We start from the raw sequence: 17,377 nt of genomic DNA, 5'->3' as shown, positions 1-17,377 counted from the left end.
CAGCATCCTTTTTTTGTAAGAAATTTTTGTTAGTTTTCAATGACAGTCCAATAATAAGCATCATTATAGCAATACCAATTCATAATACAATTATGAATACCAATCATTCAAATACCAAATTATATAATTTAGTTAAGAGTGACCTCCCACGTGCTAGATTTGACGGTTTGATGATTTTATTTCTGCATCCCAAAATCTTATTAGTTTCAATTACATTCAGGTCATAATAGTAATCCCTTATACAACTGCAATATTAATATCGTAACTTCTATTTGTGTTGACACTTTAAATGATTTATAAAACTGAAAGTGAGGAACTCAAACTATATCTTTGTTCTTCTTGTGTGTGGCAATTATTCTGTCCGTGGTGTTTCATCCTGTCCTTGTAAGATGTTATGTCTTTCCCCCAATTGTTACTGTTATCTGTCATACTTTGGGTGGAGCCGATATCCCATTTTTGCTTCAGAAATTTCTCCATCACTCCGTCCCGTGCTTTGTTGTTTTGCACCAAGAACTTTAACAACAACTGCAAAAGTCACTCTGTCCCAGTAAATAAACTGTTGCCACCATTTTCCCTCTCAGCCTGGGAAGAATGACTCGATAAAGAACCTTCAGTTCCTTGGCAGTTCACAGACTCCTTTCATCCTTCCATCCAGCTGAACATATATGAGCAATTATACTTCTAATTAAATTAAATTCCAAGTCTTCTTAGTGTTATTCAGGTCACTTCGTAAATAATAAAGGCTGGGGAAGAGTCAGCTCTAAGTTTCCATCATTAACCTTTTGCAAAATAGAGCTTCCCTTCCTTTTTCCTTTTTTTACACACAGTTCCATTTGATGTTATATTCCATTTTTATAATCCCATTTCTTCCATACTCGCTTGTACAAATATAATTTGAACTAACATTCAGAGGAGGGTTACAAAATCATAAATGTAGAGAAGAAAACTTTAATAAACCATAGGCTCCCCTCCCTCCAACCATATTTTGCACCGAATGAAATCTTATCTCAAGTTCAAACCTAAAAGTCCTTGCAGTTAAGTTTGTTCTGCAGTTTTTGACCTCATCTCTTCAAGCGCACACCTGTACTTTAGCCCAATTAAGCTCTAATTAACAGGAGAACCTCTGCTTCTGAATGGAGGCATTGGAAGGTTTTCAACAGGCAATGTGCTTTTGCACTCAGCGCCTCCCCCCGCCCCATTCCATGCCAAAGCAAGAGCCAGGTACCGAGACAAACTGTGAGATGCGAGACAAACCCGAAAAATGCGTTGAAGTTATATTTGAGGAAGAAAGTTATGTATTTAATCTGAATTTGGTTTCAGGCTGAACTGGAAACAGTGTTTTAAAAAATTAATGCACCTTATATTGCCAATATACTTATGACCCCTTGCATTGTAACAGACAGACTTCTGTTCAATTGCAACTTACGAGTCGTGGGTGCTAGGTAGCTGGAAAATAAATAAAGAAATATTAAACTCTCCCTTGATTAATAGAGAATATTTGGTAACCAACAACATCGCATGTCTGTAGGCAAAGCTGTTTTTTTAAAAAAGGGAAGGCACCAACTCTCCTTAGCCACCTGACCTTTCCCTCTATTCATTTGTCTAAGAACTTTGTGCTCCAAGCAAGTCATCTGATAGCACTACCCATAATAGTGAATTCAGGTGTTGAGTGCCCAAATAGGCAACAGAGCCAAAATAGGCAAACTGAGAACACACAGTTGTCTTCTGCTACCTACTATCTCCCTCTAGAGCAGAGTGTTTAACAATATCCCAACAAGTAGCAGTCATTCTTTCTAAATTGCAAAGTCCCTGTGCTTAATACTAACTCGGGAGGGCTGACATTTATTGCCATTTACACTCCCTTGCTGCTTCACTTGCTCTTACTGCTGCCCCCCAACCAACCAATTAAGCTTTTATCCCATTTTTCTAAATGACAGGATATCAACTGCTGCCTTCAGACAAGCCTATATGTTTCCTCTACTGAAGAATGAGATTCTGAACAATTTTTGATTCTTTGGATCTAGAACTATGAGGGGAGAGACTTCATCAGGCAAGGCCTTCTACCTGCCTTGCCCCACCCTCCAGTCTTGCTTCTCAATTTGTATTGTATTATTTTATGCATTGTGACTTGCCATTGTTTTATTGATTATAGTTTAGAAATTATTTATTATAATTGTTAAGCATGGATTTCTGTTTAATTTTTATATGCTAATATTTAATATTATTCTATGCTATTCTAATGGATTGTTGAATATTACTTTATTTGATATAAGCTGCTTATTTTAAAGTTATATTTTATTATCACATTTTTGTATTGGATTGTTATAAGGTGATCATTCTTTGTTTCTTCAGCTTGGAAACTGCCTTGGGTATTGTGAAATAGAAAGACGGTATACAAATTAAAAGTGAAATGAAAATGAAATTTTGAAAGGCAGCCAACAATCTTCCTTGATCACCAATGCTAAAAACTAGCAAACCTGAGGAACAAAAATAGATGCCTGGCACATTTAATGTCGTTTCAGATTTTTATCTACTTCCGCCAGCTTGCCTTTTCCCCGCCAGAAGCCGTCTCACTCAACTTCCTATGGATACTTCCAAAACCACACATTTGGCAGCCACCACTCCTCTCCAGCAGCGTGCGAAACATATTTTTCAAAAGGTGGTAAAACTATATATACATACCACTGTTCTTCTGGTCAAGGGTTAATGTGAGGGTCTAACAGTGCAATGCTACACATGTCTACCCAGAAATAGGTCTCTTTTGAGTTCAACGGGACTTACTTCCATTTAAGTGTGTATAACTGGATTGCAGCCGAAAACGGTTTGCATTGCAAAGTTTCAGCTCAGGAAGTTATCGAGAAAAGAAAAAACCCAAGCATGGAGACTTAGAATGAGCTCCTCCTTTGGCAATTATTCAAGGAACAGTGGAAGGACAGCTCTGCTTGTGTTCCCTTGCACAAGATCAAGGTGGACAAAATGTTCCTTCTGCAATATCGGTGACATATTGATAGACCTCCTTTCAGCAGGTAGAGCACGAGACTCTCAATCTCATGGTCACCTTGTGCCAAAGATTCCTGCATGGTAGGGGGTTGGACTGGATGATCACTGTGCTCCTTTCCAATTCTATGATTCTTTCACAAGGCGGCTTACCAAAATAAAACAGTAACAGTAAAATAAGGAAGGGAGAGCCTGGATAGCTCACTTGGTTAGAGCGTGGTGCTGATAACGCAGCCGTATATTCCTGCACTGCAAGGGGGGGGGGCGTGTTGGACTTAGATGATCCTGAGTTCTGCGCTTCTACGATCCGGAAAGAACCTAAAACCGCAAGACTGTCTCTGTGCATGTGCCGAGTGCAAGGCCGTACCCACAGTCTAGTCCAGCGAAGCTTGCAGGGGTTTGTGGGGGCACGAGCCCTTTCTCCTTTCGATGCTATTTTATAGAATAAGTTCCTTATCTTAGGGGCCACCCGGCGCCTCCAGAAGCTCAGCGCCCCCCGTCCCTTACCTGGCCCCCTCCCTCTCCTGCCCTCCCTCTCCGCGCCGCCTGCCAGCCTGCCTGCCTCCGCCTCGCCTCCCCTCCCGGCCCTGCCCTGCTGCATTGTGGTCCGGCCCGGCCGGCGGCGGCAGCGCCGAGCGAAGATGGCTGAGAAGCAGCCGCAGAAGCACGACGGGCGGGTGAAGATCGGCCACTACGTGCTGGGGGACACGCTGGGGGTCGGCACCTTCGGCAAAGTCAAGAGCTGAGTATGGGGCGCGGGAGGGGCGGGCTCGGGGCTGCAGCCGAGGAGGGGAGGGAGAGAGGGAGAGATGGAGCGCGCGCGCGAGGAAGCGCCTCTCCAAGGCGCAGCGCGCACCCCCCCCCCCAATATACGCACACGCGCCGCAGGCACCAGGCGACAGCCCCGCGCTCAGTTATCCCTCCGTCTCCATCCTGCACCTTTCCTCCCCAGAGCCCCCTCCCCACCCCCTGCAGCGAACACCTCCCCCACCCTGGTGCCCCCCACCCCACAGTATATCCCTTTTATCTGAGGCAGCCACTGGCATAGAAGCCAACTCACAATAAAATGTTTGAGCCCCCACTCCCGTTTCAAAGTTCATGGGCATTGCCCTTCAAATGGCATGCATGTCATGTGATCGGTTACCTAGGCCCCCCAATATTTTAGTCAAGTTGGCACCCCTGGTAATGCCATTCACACACACACACACACACGTGTATATGTGATCAATTATGTCATGGAATGTGATCAGTTATGTGTGGCAGGGTTACCTGCCCCCCCCCCAATATTTCATTCAAGTTGGCATCCCTGCTTTGCATTTCCATCTGATCATTCAGGCAGGCACCCAGTCCAGAATTCCCCCTCAGCTCCTCCCATAAACACCTTTGCACTCTCCTCCCCACAGCCTTCAGAAACCCGCAATAGGATGCTGGGGAATGATGACAGGGGCTTAGAGAGTCAGGGTCTTTTTCTAAGAGTCATGAATTGTAGAATGGGAAGGGACCACGAGGGTCATCTTGTCCAGCCCCTTGAAATGCAGGAATCTTTTGGCCAACGCTGAGATTAAGCATCTCATGCTCTACCAACTGAGGTATTTGGAAGTTCTCCTAGGGTCAGGAGACAAAATGCTCCTGGCTTGAAATCGGGAGCACCTGGCAAGCATCCAGCACACATACCTTCATCTTTTCTCTTTCAGACATCGCTGACAGTACACATGAGCTGTGCATATATGCTTTAGCAAAATAAAAGTGCTGGGGACAGGGGTCGCTGCCCTAATGAGAAGGGAACGTGACACTGTGGAAAGGACAGGAGGGGATAAATAGAGGCAAAATGTGGGCAAGCCGAATGCGGTTACCCACACTGTTTGGCCTCCAGTTAATGAATCACACAGCCTTTCCTCCCTTCCTTCCTGTAAGATGTGCAATGCATTGTGAGCCCTGCCTTTGGCTGCTCTGGGATGTACACATCTTGCTCCCTCCAGCATTTGCACAAGGTGCAACAACATTGGACATCTTCAGCTCACATAACCTTGGTCTTTGCCTGCCCTGTAGTAGCCTTTTAGAATAAACTTCATGGACATGCTGTCACCAAAGAAACAGTTTCAAGAGGAATAGCTGTGTTAGGTCACAACAGTTTAATTATGGCATCATCAGTTGAAATGGACTGTACTTCATGAAAGCTTATGCTGTTATAAATTCAACAGACTTTGAGGTGTTAAAGCTGAAGTGAACTGTAGTCCACAAAAGCTTGTTTTATCACCAATGAGGCCAATTCAGGAAGATATGCTAAGCTATTAGAAGCTATTGCTATTATTATTACTATTTATGATGTTGTTGGTGTGAGATATTTGTGAGATATTTTCCAGTGTTGAATGGCAGAAAATGTCATTCATACATGAGTCTGACTCTTTGCAAATCCACGGAGAATCTTCACATTGTGAAGTATTTTTTCCAAGGTTGGCATGAAGTTAATGCAACACAATTCTATGCATATTTATTCAGATATAAGTCCCTTTGTGTTCAGTTGGGTTTACTCCCAGGTAAATATGCACAGGATTGCAGCCATATTTGTTACATTTTTTAAAGGAGCTCAGGTGACATACATGGTTCATTCTACCCATTTTATCGTTGCAAAAAGCTTGAAGCGGAAAAGTAGTGAACTGCCCAAGGCCGCCCAGTCGCTGCATAAGGATTGAACCTGAGTTTCCTCAGTTTAAGTCCAGAACCACACTTATTTCTTAATCACACAGACCCTCCCATCTGTCATACACTGCCCAAATCATATCCCAGCCTTTGCAAAGTAAATTCCAGGCTTGTCAACTGCCACTTGCCATGTTGCTTGTAGGGAGCAAGATTTGCTCCCAAGCAAGAAATTATTTTTATTCTTTCCCCCTTAACAGCCTGATCCTATGCATATTTTACTCAGAAATGAGTCCCACTGAGCTCAGTGAGGCTTAGTCTTAAATAAGTATGTATAGGATTGTTGTCATCATTCCTTAGTGTGCTACAGACTACTAATGTGGGTGGGCTAGTAAATCTTTTTTTAGGGCTAGTAACTTTAATGGGGTTATTTGCAAGGTTGAAAAAAATTGTTTTTCAGTGGGTATGAAAGGTTAGGGCGCAGCACACAGTAGCTAGTATCTAACTTTCTTAAGGACCATTGTAATAATTGAGCTGAACCATTTCTATAATGTTGCTAAGGTCACCCTCTGAGTAGACCTACTCAGAAGGAAATACTGTCTTTCAGCATTCCTGCCTTATGCCATTTAATTAAAACACAGATGTGCACACACACACACACACACACACACACACACACACAGTAATGTGTTAAATAGTGTATCATGGGGAGTTGTTGTGCCTCTGCTTCATGGTTATATTAGGAACCTGAGTTACCACACTACGCAACAAATAACACTGTCTCTTTTGCCTGCATCTCTTAAGACATTCAAGTAGGCTTAACAAGTCCCAAGGGAGCGAAACAATAATATCTCTGTATCAGTTCCTTGCTGTAAGCAAACGATGGATTACAAAGCAGACTTGTTTATTATTAATTATTAATGTATCAGCACTAAGAAAACCACAAACAGACACATGTAGTTTTTTTTTATTGATAACAAATGAAAGATGGGCTACTTGGTTGCAGCTTAATACTTTGGTTTGTTTGCTTTGCTGGTTTGGAGTTTACAAATCTTCTGTGTGAACTACAGCAGGTCGTAGAATAGATCATCCTAAGGTGGTCACCAAAGCATACAACTGGGACTTTTGTCCCATTGGAACATATTTACATTGTTGATCTGGGAGATGCCAGATAAGCATTTATTTATTACATTTATATACAGTACTACCTTTTATCTTCCAAGGATCTTAAGGTGGTGTATGTGGTTCCCTCCTGCCCATTTCGTCCTCCTAACAACCCTGTGAGGTAGGCTAGACCATGGGATGGTGACTGGCCCAAGGTCACCCAGTGAGCTTCATGGCTGAGTGGGGATTCGAACCCTGCTCTCCCGGGTTGTAGCCCAGTACTCTAACCATTACACCACACTGGCGTAAGATGATAGACTTCCTTCTGACTGAAATAGCAGAGAGAAAATTCCAATTTCAAGGATGTTTCATACCCGCTGGGTGATACTCAGCCTTAGTTATAGAGTAGTCCTGCTGAAATCCAATAGGCTTAAGTAATTTGCTTGCTGATTTCAATAGGTCTACTTTGAGTATGACTAACATTGGCTATCACCCATTCGCTCAGTGATCAGCAGCATTGCTATCCTGTGCTGAGTCTCTTTCCCACTCAGTTATTCCCTAACATATCAAGGGATGATTAGGCCCTCACTATGCCCCCCCCCCCAATGTTTAAAAACACAAGCCTTAGCTGCATCCTCAAAAGAACCTGTAATGTGTGTGAGTTCAGCTGCAGGAGCAAGCTGTGAACTCAGTGAGTGCTGTTCCCACTACTTCTAAGGCCCAGATTATTTCATGCATGTGTATATACAGCTGGCATCTTTGTTGTTTCATCTCCCAGAGTAAAATATTAGCAGTACAGTTGTACAATACAAATGTAGCATTCAGGAAGTCGCAGGTAAAGATTTTTAGAGGCTCAAGATGAACGCATTATCGCCTGCTAATGTATGCAGAACAAGCTGCTGCTAGAGGTTTAGGAATGATCAAACTAGGATAACTGTTACTAGACTAATTTGTGGCCCATATTTTTTTGGCTGTGGCACTGCAATAGGGTGCTGGAACAAAAGTTAATAAACATGGGTTTGCTAGGATCCTGGGAGCATAGTTACAACCTGGAATATGAAGGGGTGACCAGATGCTAAAGCTAACATGGCCCTGCATGTTTTAGTGCTTGTGTAGATATAAGAAAAATATTCTTATTTTGGCATCTGCATCATATTGCAGCAATGGTAAGAAAAGACCCCCCCCCCTCTTTTATGCAGCTGCATAAAGCACAAAAGCCAAATCCTCTTTCACACTTGGTCACCCAAAGCATGAAAAGCTATATGATGTGCACCCATTTTGCTGAAGCAAATACCTCAATTTTGCACAGAAACATATTGAAGGACTTGGTTTCACTCTGTGTTTGGCTGTTTATGAAACAGCATAGTGGCTGCAGCAGGCAATCGAGGGATATGGAGCAGAGTGAATTTCCATAACAGGAAAAGGAATGATAATTCTTATTTAGCCCTCCTGTCGTTTCACAGCAATCGGTTGGGAACATTTCCTAGGGTTTATGTTTGCCAGAGAAAGGTCGAGATAGAGGCATAGATTTTTACTAGAGGCACCCATTGTCAAGTGGGATTCAACCATATACGGGCATATTCATGTTGCAGAGTTATGGTTGGTTTGATTTAGTGCCTTTGTGAAACAAACCCTCTTCCCCAAATACCAGACTTCTTGCAAAAAGGAACGCGATGGGGAAATGCACTAGAAAGGGTGGATAATGCTACCTTCATGTACCGTTGTCTAGCCTCCCTGCAAACAAATCAGAATAAATGCTCACTGCTCCATAGGTCATATAGCTAGAGGAAAAACCCTTTTTCAGTGGTACCCCAGCTGTGGAATGCTCTCTGCAGAGAGGCTTGCAGTCTTTTTGGTGACAGGTTAAAAAAAATGTAACCTCTTGATTTTTAAATCTAAAACCTGATTCGTTTATTTCTTGTTGCTGAAACCTTTTTGTTATATGGATTTTAATCTACGCTTTGTAGTTTGCTTCATTATTAGGGCAGGATAAAAATATGGTTGATCTGTAAAATAAATAAATACACTTGTGCGATGCAGAGCATAGCATCCTGTTAACATTTCCTAGCCTAGCCGAGTACATAAAAAGGAAACAAGCCCAAGTGTTTTTATTTGGAAGTGTGGCAAAGCACTTTATTTTTAGAACACTCATATTGAGGAAAGAATTTCAGACTGCTCTTATCTCTGCTAATAATAGCGACTTGCTCACCCTATACAGCTACTGCATTTACCACTCTGCTCTGTTCTTTAGTCGGGGCCACAGTCACTGTCACAGATAGTCTCTTGCCTAGTTTTAACATTCCATGACTTTTAAATTAGAATGCTAAGCTGTGTGAGAGTTCAGTGAATTGCATCCTAAATGGCATTTCATTGTTTGCTGTAACAAGCATAACGGCTTCTACTAGAACCTTACAGCTTGGGACGTTCTATAAAACTTCCTTTTGTTTGATTTTCTGTTTCCAGAGGGGGTGGCCACTTTGGTCTCTTGCAACATGACACACACTTTTCTGAGTTACAGATATGTTTGCGGGGAGGGCTGTAAACAGTAAGGTCAGAGGAAATGAAATGCAGAAAAGCACAGACAGTGATAATTACGTAATTAGCAGCAGTGATTCATAAAATGTTAATTCAGACATGTTGGCATTTGTAAGCCAATTAACACATGACTTTACTAAAAAAAAAAATCCTTTGTCTTAATGCAGTCCATAAATAATAGCACTGAACTCTTGATGCATTGTAATCCAACTGTTTCAAGTTGCAGTCTCCCTTTAAAGTTCCTCTGCCCCCAAGATGGCCACTCTAATGTCACAGACACATATTCTGTGAGGTTGAAATATTGCCATTTCTGATCTCAAATTTGTGTTTTGTGAGAAAAGAGAAAGTGGCTTTCAACTGCAGTGGGAGCATATTTGCTCACTGGAGTGAACCATTTGCCCTTGTTGGCAAAAATAAAAATAAAAAATTAAATCACTGGCAGCTAACATCCCTCTTCACAACCTACGAAGAGGATGATGAAATTGCGGTGGGGAGAACATTTCACCTTAGACTTAAAATTATATTATTACCTTTTGTTACTTTTGTTTCTGTTCAGGGCCAAATATCCCCTCATGACAGTCTGTCATTATTATCCAGTATACATTATACGTACTTCAATAAAACATGAAACTTTTCTTTCTTTCTTTTAGTTGGAGAACACCAGCTCACACGGCACAAAGTAGCGGTCAAAATTTTAAATAGGCAAAAAATTCGCAGTTTGGATGTGGTTGGGAAGATCAAACGAGAAATCCAAAATCTGAAGCTTTTCCGACACCCCCATATTATCAAATTGTAAGTATTGCTGCCACTATTCCCATTGTTGTGTGTTGCATGAAATGGGGGTAACTGCCCTCAGGGACCCTGTGTGCTCCTGATATTTTACTGTGTGTTGAATTAATATTTTCAAAGGTAACCTGCAATGCAATTCCAGGCACATTTATTCTGGAGTAAATTCCACTGAACTCCACTGAGTTTACTTCCTAGACACGGGTGGCGCTGTGGGTTAAACCACAGAGCCTAGGACTTGCCAATCAGAAGGTTGGCGGTTCGAATCCCCGTGAAGGGGTGAGCTCCCGTTGCTCGGTCCCTGCTCCTCCAACCTAGCAGTTTGAAAGCACATCAAAGTGCAATTAGATAAATAGGTTCCGCTCCGGCGGGAAGATAAACGGCGTTTCTGTGCGCTGCTCTAGTTCGCCAGAAGCGGCTTAGTCATGCTGGCCACATGACCCGGAAGCTGTACGCTGGCTCCCTCGGCCAATAAAGCGAGATGAGCGTCGCAACCCCAGAGTTGGCCACGACTAGACCTAATGGTCAGGGGTCCCTTTACCTTTACTTATACTTAGAACTACAGCCTTTGCTTTTCTGAACCACAGTAAACAGGATCTCTAATGGGATTCTGTTAATTTATGACTACCAGATTAGAGTAGAGGGAAAGTTATAAAATATTGTTGTAAAACGTTCATCTCATCATCTGGGAGCTTGTGATAGTAACATACAATGGCTGGATTATACTCTGTGCTCACTGAGGAACAGAAATAAAACTTGGACTAGCTGATGGATTTGAAGTAAATTCCTGGATTTTATGGAAGGATTTGATGCGCATTTGAGCAATTTCTTGGGCGAAGCAACTGAGTCTGCTTGTTAGATGTGCATCTCACTCTCTGGGATATTGTGGTTCTGTGCAAAAATGGATTTCTGAAAAGTAAAATATTTTGACTATTATACTTGGACTTCCCTATCCTCTTGCCACTACGATTCAGTTTTACCATATTACTCGAGTCTGAGTATTATCTCCCATCTTTTCAAACATTCTTGAACATCTGTAGCCACAATGGAAATTTGAAAAGAGGGTTAGTCATAAGTGAGGTATAATTATTGTGCAAAGATTCCAAGAGAATCAATAAGCTTACGGAAGAAGAAAGGTAAATCCGTCAGAGCCCAGAAATAGTTTATATCTGCTTTAATCATAAAGAATATAATAAAATTCACCTTTAGAAGTGGAAAGCAGTTATGCGTGAACTGCTAATTTTAAGGAAAATGTTAGTTTAGTGAGATTAAGTAAGCACTAGCTCTTGTCTCACTATTGAAAAAGATGCAGATAAAAAACAACATAATTTTTGTGTGTCTTTTTGTTAGGTACCAGGTCATCAGCACACCAACAGATTTTTTCATGGTAATGGAATATGTGTCTGGTGGGGAATTGTTTGATTACATCTGTAAACATGGACATGTAAGTGACTTTTTCCATTAAGGATAAATGTGTGGGCGGGAGGGAAGTGAATTCTACCGATCTATAATATCTTTGCTAAATGAGGGTTCTTTTTAAGGTTATTAAGGCCAAAAATAGAACTGGCTTCATCACAGACCTATCTGGAATGACTTGCAACCGGCCTGATGGCAGTGCGGTGTCCTACACAGTCTTACAGTGCAAACATTTTGCTGATCCACCTTGCCTTGAATTGCATATCATTTGAATAAACATGTAAGAAGCAAGGCAATAACCAGTAGCAGCTTCCTGGCTCTTTATATTTGAATGTGTTCTGGCAAATGAAAGCAGTTTGGTGATAGTGATCCAGTTCTAAATATGTTCTGAGATGTGTGCTTGTAATGGTGGTGCAATTTTTTGGGTGACATTGCACTGGTAGAACAGCCTTTTCAGACGACGCTGAGCATTTATTTGCCGTTGCAGTATAATTTAGTGATAACTATCAGTTTACTATATAATTGCCCAGAAAAGACAATGAGCCACAGAATTTCCTAGAGTCTAGGTGATAGTTCAAGCTCAGAAGCAAGACAGAAGTGCTTGCCTCTGTAAATTTACATTTTACAGCCAATCAGCACAATTCATGGTTGAACAGTGTTTTATTTTTGTTGCCCAGATTTTCCCTGAAATAGAAATTATTAAATGCTTTTTAAAACATAGAATCTAAATTCTAAGCAAAAGCAGTAATAATAAACAGATTTCGACTGCACTCCTGTACACATGTACATAAGTCTATTTTAACTCAGCAGGACTTAGTTCTGAATAGACGTGCTTAGGATTGTACTCCTTCCATAGCTCCAATTCACAGGTTAGAGAGGATCTCATATCTATTTTTTCTTTAATCCTTCGGAAGCTATTAGCAGAATTGAAATGCTCCCTGCTGCATGCTATGTGATTGTCACCTCACCACTTGGACTGCATAAAATTCAGTATTTGAATTTTTGTACCCTGTAGTCATAATATTTCCTAATTTGATCCCTTGTTCATAATTTATTGAGAGGATATTATAATCTGCTATATAATTATACTTGTTATAGAAATATGTAAAATGTTAAGTATGTACTATCATTACCATTGTTTTACCACTATGATTAAGTGGTGAGGCGCATCCATTAATGGCCTGAATTCAGTTTAAAAATAGAGTTTCTATTAACAGACCTAGTCAACTCAGGCTGTTTCACAACAACTGCTAGGATCTTGCAGAGTGAGACTGCAGCTAGGGGTGCCATTTTTGAATGCTCTCTAATGGGGGGAATGGGACTTTCCTGCAAGTATGAAAACTAGAACATCAGGAAGAGTCTAACCTGGAATAGTCCTTGTTGTCCTAGGTTTTTTTCCTTGCAGGGTATATCAGTAGGTGCCAGTACTGGATTTATGTATAAGATAAACAAGCTATAGCTTAGGGCCCCACTCTCTTGGCCCCCCCCCCCAAATAAAGGAAAAAAACAACAATTGGATGTACATTTCCAAAATATAAGATAAAAAAATAAAATAAAACCTACATACAGCAACAGTGTTTTGTGTTGTGTAGGCTCCTATGTTGTAAGTAATGGGCCCCGCCTACTAGCCTGTTCCCTAAAATATCACTGGTTTGCTCATTTCTATATATAGGGTTCCTACATTCTGCATGGACTGGTTGCATGGCAACATGTGCAAATGGCTTTAGATACCTATTAGGTCCATAAATTACCATATAGCATATATTCAACACAAAAAACAGTGACAATTTGTTGTTTACAAAGGATAGCTGGACATATAAAGGTCCCTATTACCTTCAGTAGCTTAGGGCCTCATCAAACCTAAATCCGGCCCTAGTAGGTGCCATAAAAAAATATGATCTCCCTCACTTGGTCTGGTATAGCTCATTCTACTCTCTTTCCCTTAAGATATGCACAAAGAAGAAGAGATTAAAAACTTCCACTTTTGCTTTAGTTTGTGATGTCTGAACTGAAGGAACTGTGATTTGTTCTGTGTTTAGTTTAAAGAAACCAGGATCATACCATGATATGATATTCCGCTTTGTTAACAAACCATAGTTTGAATAAACCATAGTTTCTCAAGTTCAGGCATGACAGGAGACTGTAGTTAGTTGGTGCTCTCCTCATATGCATGAGGGTTAGGGGCCATGAGGCTCATTTCAACAACACTAGTACATTATGGAGCTGTGGGACTAGGTGAAAATGTGACCCCACTCTGGCACATTCCTATTTCATTCTACTGTAGATCCATCCCCAATAGCATGCGCGTGGGGGAGAGGGGAGCAGATCTTAAACTGTGCTGGCTTTAGGTTTAAGGTTCTGGCCTGGGCAAGTTTCCTTGAGTGGGCTTTGTCCTCCACACTTTGCTGACTTGCCAGTAAAAGAGCTAGCAAGCAGGTGGCAGCACCTGCTGATCCTAATTATTACTGCCACCATCACTTATTTCCTCATCCCCCTCCAGTCCTAAACGAAAAGTAAACAAGCCAGTTGCAGCAGTGGAGAGGAGCAACAACAGGGCCAAGTATTGGGCTTTGGCCGATGCCCAAGTATGGTCACCTTTAGAGGTCAGTCCTGATTTCACAAGTGTGAGATGAGGAGGCAGGGCCTTCTACTTTGCTGTCTCTGGCCCCCATGTTTGGTTTTTCCAAATTGGGTGCAGTCAAGGAGTAGAAGGCAAAAGTAACAAGGGCAATCTAGTTTCCTCAGTTTGCAGAGGCCTTTCGAAAATTACTGCCATGGGCTGCAGTCTGTAGCAGAGAAATTTTTCAGAGCTGAACAATTGATTGGTCAAAGCAGCACAGTTTTAAAGCTTAAATGGCCTTTAATTATTTGACACACTTAATTATAAGAGAATAGTGAAATGGAATGTCTCCTTGGGATGGCTTGCCTCTGTTTACTTGTTTGTTTAGTGTTGCTTACTGTAATTCTGTCTCTTGTGGCCCATTAAGAGGGCACATTTTGCCTCGCTGAGTATCCTTTCAGGACAAATAAACAAAAAAAAAATTGAGCCTTGTTTCCCTTCCTGTGCATTTTTCTAGGTTGAAGAGGCCGAAGCCAGGCGTCTTTTCCAGCAAATTCTGTCAGCTGTAGATTACTGTCATCGGCATATGGTAGTTCACAGAGACCTGAAACCAGAGAATGTGCTGCTGGATGCAAACATGAATGCCAAGATAGCTGATTTTGGTATGTGACCCCAGCAGCATTCCAGAAATGTGACCAGCTCTATGCCAATTGCTGAACTGTCTCAGGGCTAACATCCTTCAAAGAACCCAGCATCAGTTTTCATCACCATTAGCAGTTTCTTTGCTACTGTGAAAAACTTCCCAAGTTGAAAACATTAGTCTCGTCTTCACTGAGTATTAAACCTGAAGGTGGACGCTTACATAACTGGATGCTTCTCCATACTCAAAGTTTTTTAAAAATCCTGGCACATAATAAGTTGATTTCAGGGAGAAGGGTCCTAGCCTTGCCATTTCCCTGGCATCTAGTTTTCTACATCTTTTTCTTTATCTTGTATGGTGGAACACTCAGCCATATGAACCTTCACCTGCAGACTGAAACAATACAATTCATACATTCACTTATCACCTCTAGGGAAAGCAGGCTTTTCTTGTTATGGTGTTGTCAGTGTGATTATAGATATATAATAGAAATCATTTACAAAATTATTTTGGATCTTTGCCACTTTTAACATTTCCTCTCAATATTTCATGCAGTTCCGTGTGGCTTCTTATACTATCAGGTTTCATTTATTTATTTTTGTCCCATTGACCATAATACTGCCCCTTAAAGCAGACAGGACACGACTGATTGTATAGCACTGATATTCAGCTTCATGCTAGACATATAGAAACATGAGGTCCTCCTCTCTTCCCCTTGGGACGCACAGATGCCTTCCCTCTCTAGGCCTCCATTGCACAGAGTTTACTCCAGCTCTTGAGTAACCTAGATGAAGGAACCTGAGGAAAGATGGTCCATTGAATTCTCTCCAGGGGAAATGCTTAGAATAAGCTTTGAGAATCTAGCTTTCAGTTTGAAGTAGATCTTTACAAAGACCTTTCTACCTGTAAGGAATTGTTTCTTAAGCAAATAATGCAACACAGTTCTAAGAGCCTTTTTAAATTTTTTAATCTATATCGTTCCCTTCTGCCTCCCTTGCTATTTCACACACAGACACCCTTCTCTCTCTTCTAGCAATGCCAACAAATGAGTCTCTCTCTCTCCCCTCCACAACCTTTTAGGACTGTCCAACATGATGTCAGATGGCGAATTCCTGCGAACCAGCTGTGGCTCGCCCAACTATGCAGCACCAGAAGTCATCTCTGGAAGGTAGAACATTAAAGACCAATGGATACCCTTTTGATCAGAGGCATGTTTTTGACATGGGATTCATTCATATAGCTGAGTAGTTCGTGGTCATTTATATGTGCTTAGGTAGTGTTCGTATGGCAGCATTCTGTCCTTCTGGTTGCACAGTTTGTTTTTAAGCAAGAAACAATAGCACCAAAAGGATTTAAAGTAGATACCAGGAATTGACCACCGAGGTTATTTCTGTTGACTGCACCAAGGCAAGTCCAAAGAGAGTGGACACTTCTAAGCAACACTCGAGAGAAATGTTAAGGATTTTTGGAGAATGTAGGGGAGAGCAATCAAAGAGAAGAGGCTTGAGCAGTTCCAGTATGATGAACAGGCTATGAAATAAGTTCAGGGAGGATGTTATTGTAATCAGATGCTCTTCCAGTTGTCACTTGGATTCAAGGCGACTGTTTAGCATTGCTTCCTTTTTCCCTCTCCCAGCTACTTAGGGTGTCCTTTGGAACTTCAGGCAAGATACTGCAATGTCTTAAGGAACTGGTTAATGGCACCTTCCTTTTGTTCAGATTGTATGCTGGCCCAGAGGTTGATATCTGGAGCTGTGGTGTTATTCTCTATGCTCTCCTCTGTGGGACTCTTCCTTTTGATGATGAGCATGTCCCAACCCTCTTTAAAAAGATCCGTGGAGGTGTCTTCTACATTCCCGAATACCTCAACCGTTCAGTTGCCACCCTCCTTATGCACATGCTGCAGGTGGATCCACTCAAACGAGCAACTATCAAGGACATCCGGTAAGGTGCCAAAATTATAACTCGTTCCATACTAATATTTTTTTGATGATCTCTGAGAAGATCATCAGAGAAAATCAGCCAATATGTCCTTTAGAAATAAAAATAAAAAAAGAAATTGGCTGAACAGGGAACGGAGCTGACAGGCTTGAAAACATCTAATCTAACCAGCTTACATTATTGCTACATTCTCTTTATTGCTATGTTCTTTACAGTATTTCATAAGGAGTGACTGGGAGAAAGCGAGATGAAACATCACCTAATGCAACCTCAGTTGTTGAAATAGCAAGAGCATTTGAATAATCAGAAGTGTCACAAGGATGGCCAAAATCCCTCAACTAAGCAGTACATGTCAAACTATTTATATGGCCCAAAATTACAACCCACCATAGTATTGTCTGTGTTTCTTTCATCTCCTGTTTCCAGCTCATCCCAGTATCACCAGGAATGCCATATCCTGAAGCCTTGGGAGCCATTGTGTAGTATATGACTAAAGAATGTGGTTGAGACTGCTTTGTCCCTTACGGCACATAGGTCACTACACCATGTGCTGTAAGGGACAAATAATTTATAGTTCCTCCTTTAATCAGCTTGTTTTACTCCTGCTAAACTCTCGGGGTCCGTAGTTTCTCAGAGCAGTGCATTTCGAAACCTCAGCCCTTTGAACTCAGAAGAGTTAAACGGGAATACATACACCAGCTTGACACTTATCATTTAACATTTTAGTGCCATGCTTGGTCTTTTATGATGAGTCAGATCTA

General features: G+C 41.6%; 1 protein-coding gene across 3 annotated transcripts in view; it reads left to right on the top strand.

Moving 5' to 3' along the window:
• Positions 1 to 3,059: 3,059 nt before the first annotated feature.
• PRKAA2 (protein kinase AMP-activated catalytic subunit alpha 2) overlaps positions 3,060 to 17,377 on the top strand; it is a 60,329-nt gene continuing 46,011 nt past the window's right edge. For 2 of the 3 annotated variants that reach the window (XM_083619378.1, XM_083619377.1), the window contains exons 1-6: positions 3,589 to 3,738; positions 9,924 to 10,065; positions 11,410 to 11,503; positions 14,553 to 14,697; positions 15,756 to 15,843; positions 16,395 to 16,619. In XM_083619378.1, the coding sequence (XP_083475504.1) occupies positions 3,639 to 3,738; positions 9,924 to 10,065; positions 11,410 to 11,503; positions 14,553 to 14,697; positions 15,756 to 15,843; positions 16,395 to 16,619 (794 nt within the window). In that variant the 5' untranslated portion in view covers positions 3,589 to 3,638. Of the gene's footprint in view, positions 3,739 to 9,923; positions 10,066 to 11,409; positions 11,504 to 14,552; positions 14,698 to 15,755; positions 15,844 to 16,394; positions 16,620 to 17,377 lie in introns of all 3 variants that reach the window. The other variant, XM_083619376.1, reaches the window with a different exon arrangement.

The sequence above is a fragment of the Podarcis filfolensis genome, assembly GCF_964270895.1.
Source record: "Podarcis filfolensis genome assembly, chromosome: 6".
NCBI classification, from domain to species: Eukaryota; Metazoa; Chordata; class Lepidosauria; order Squamata; family Lacertidae; genus Podarcis; species Podarcis filfolensis.
The sequence above is the reverse complement of the archived record's forward strand: the minus strand, read 5'-3'. Positions and strand labels throughout refer to the sequence as shown.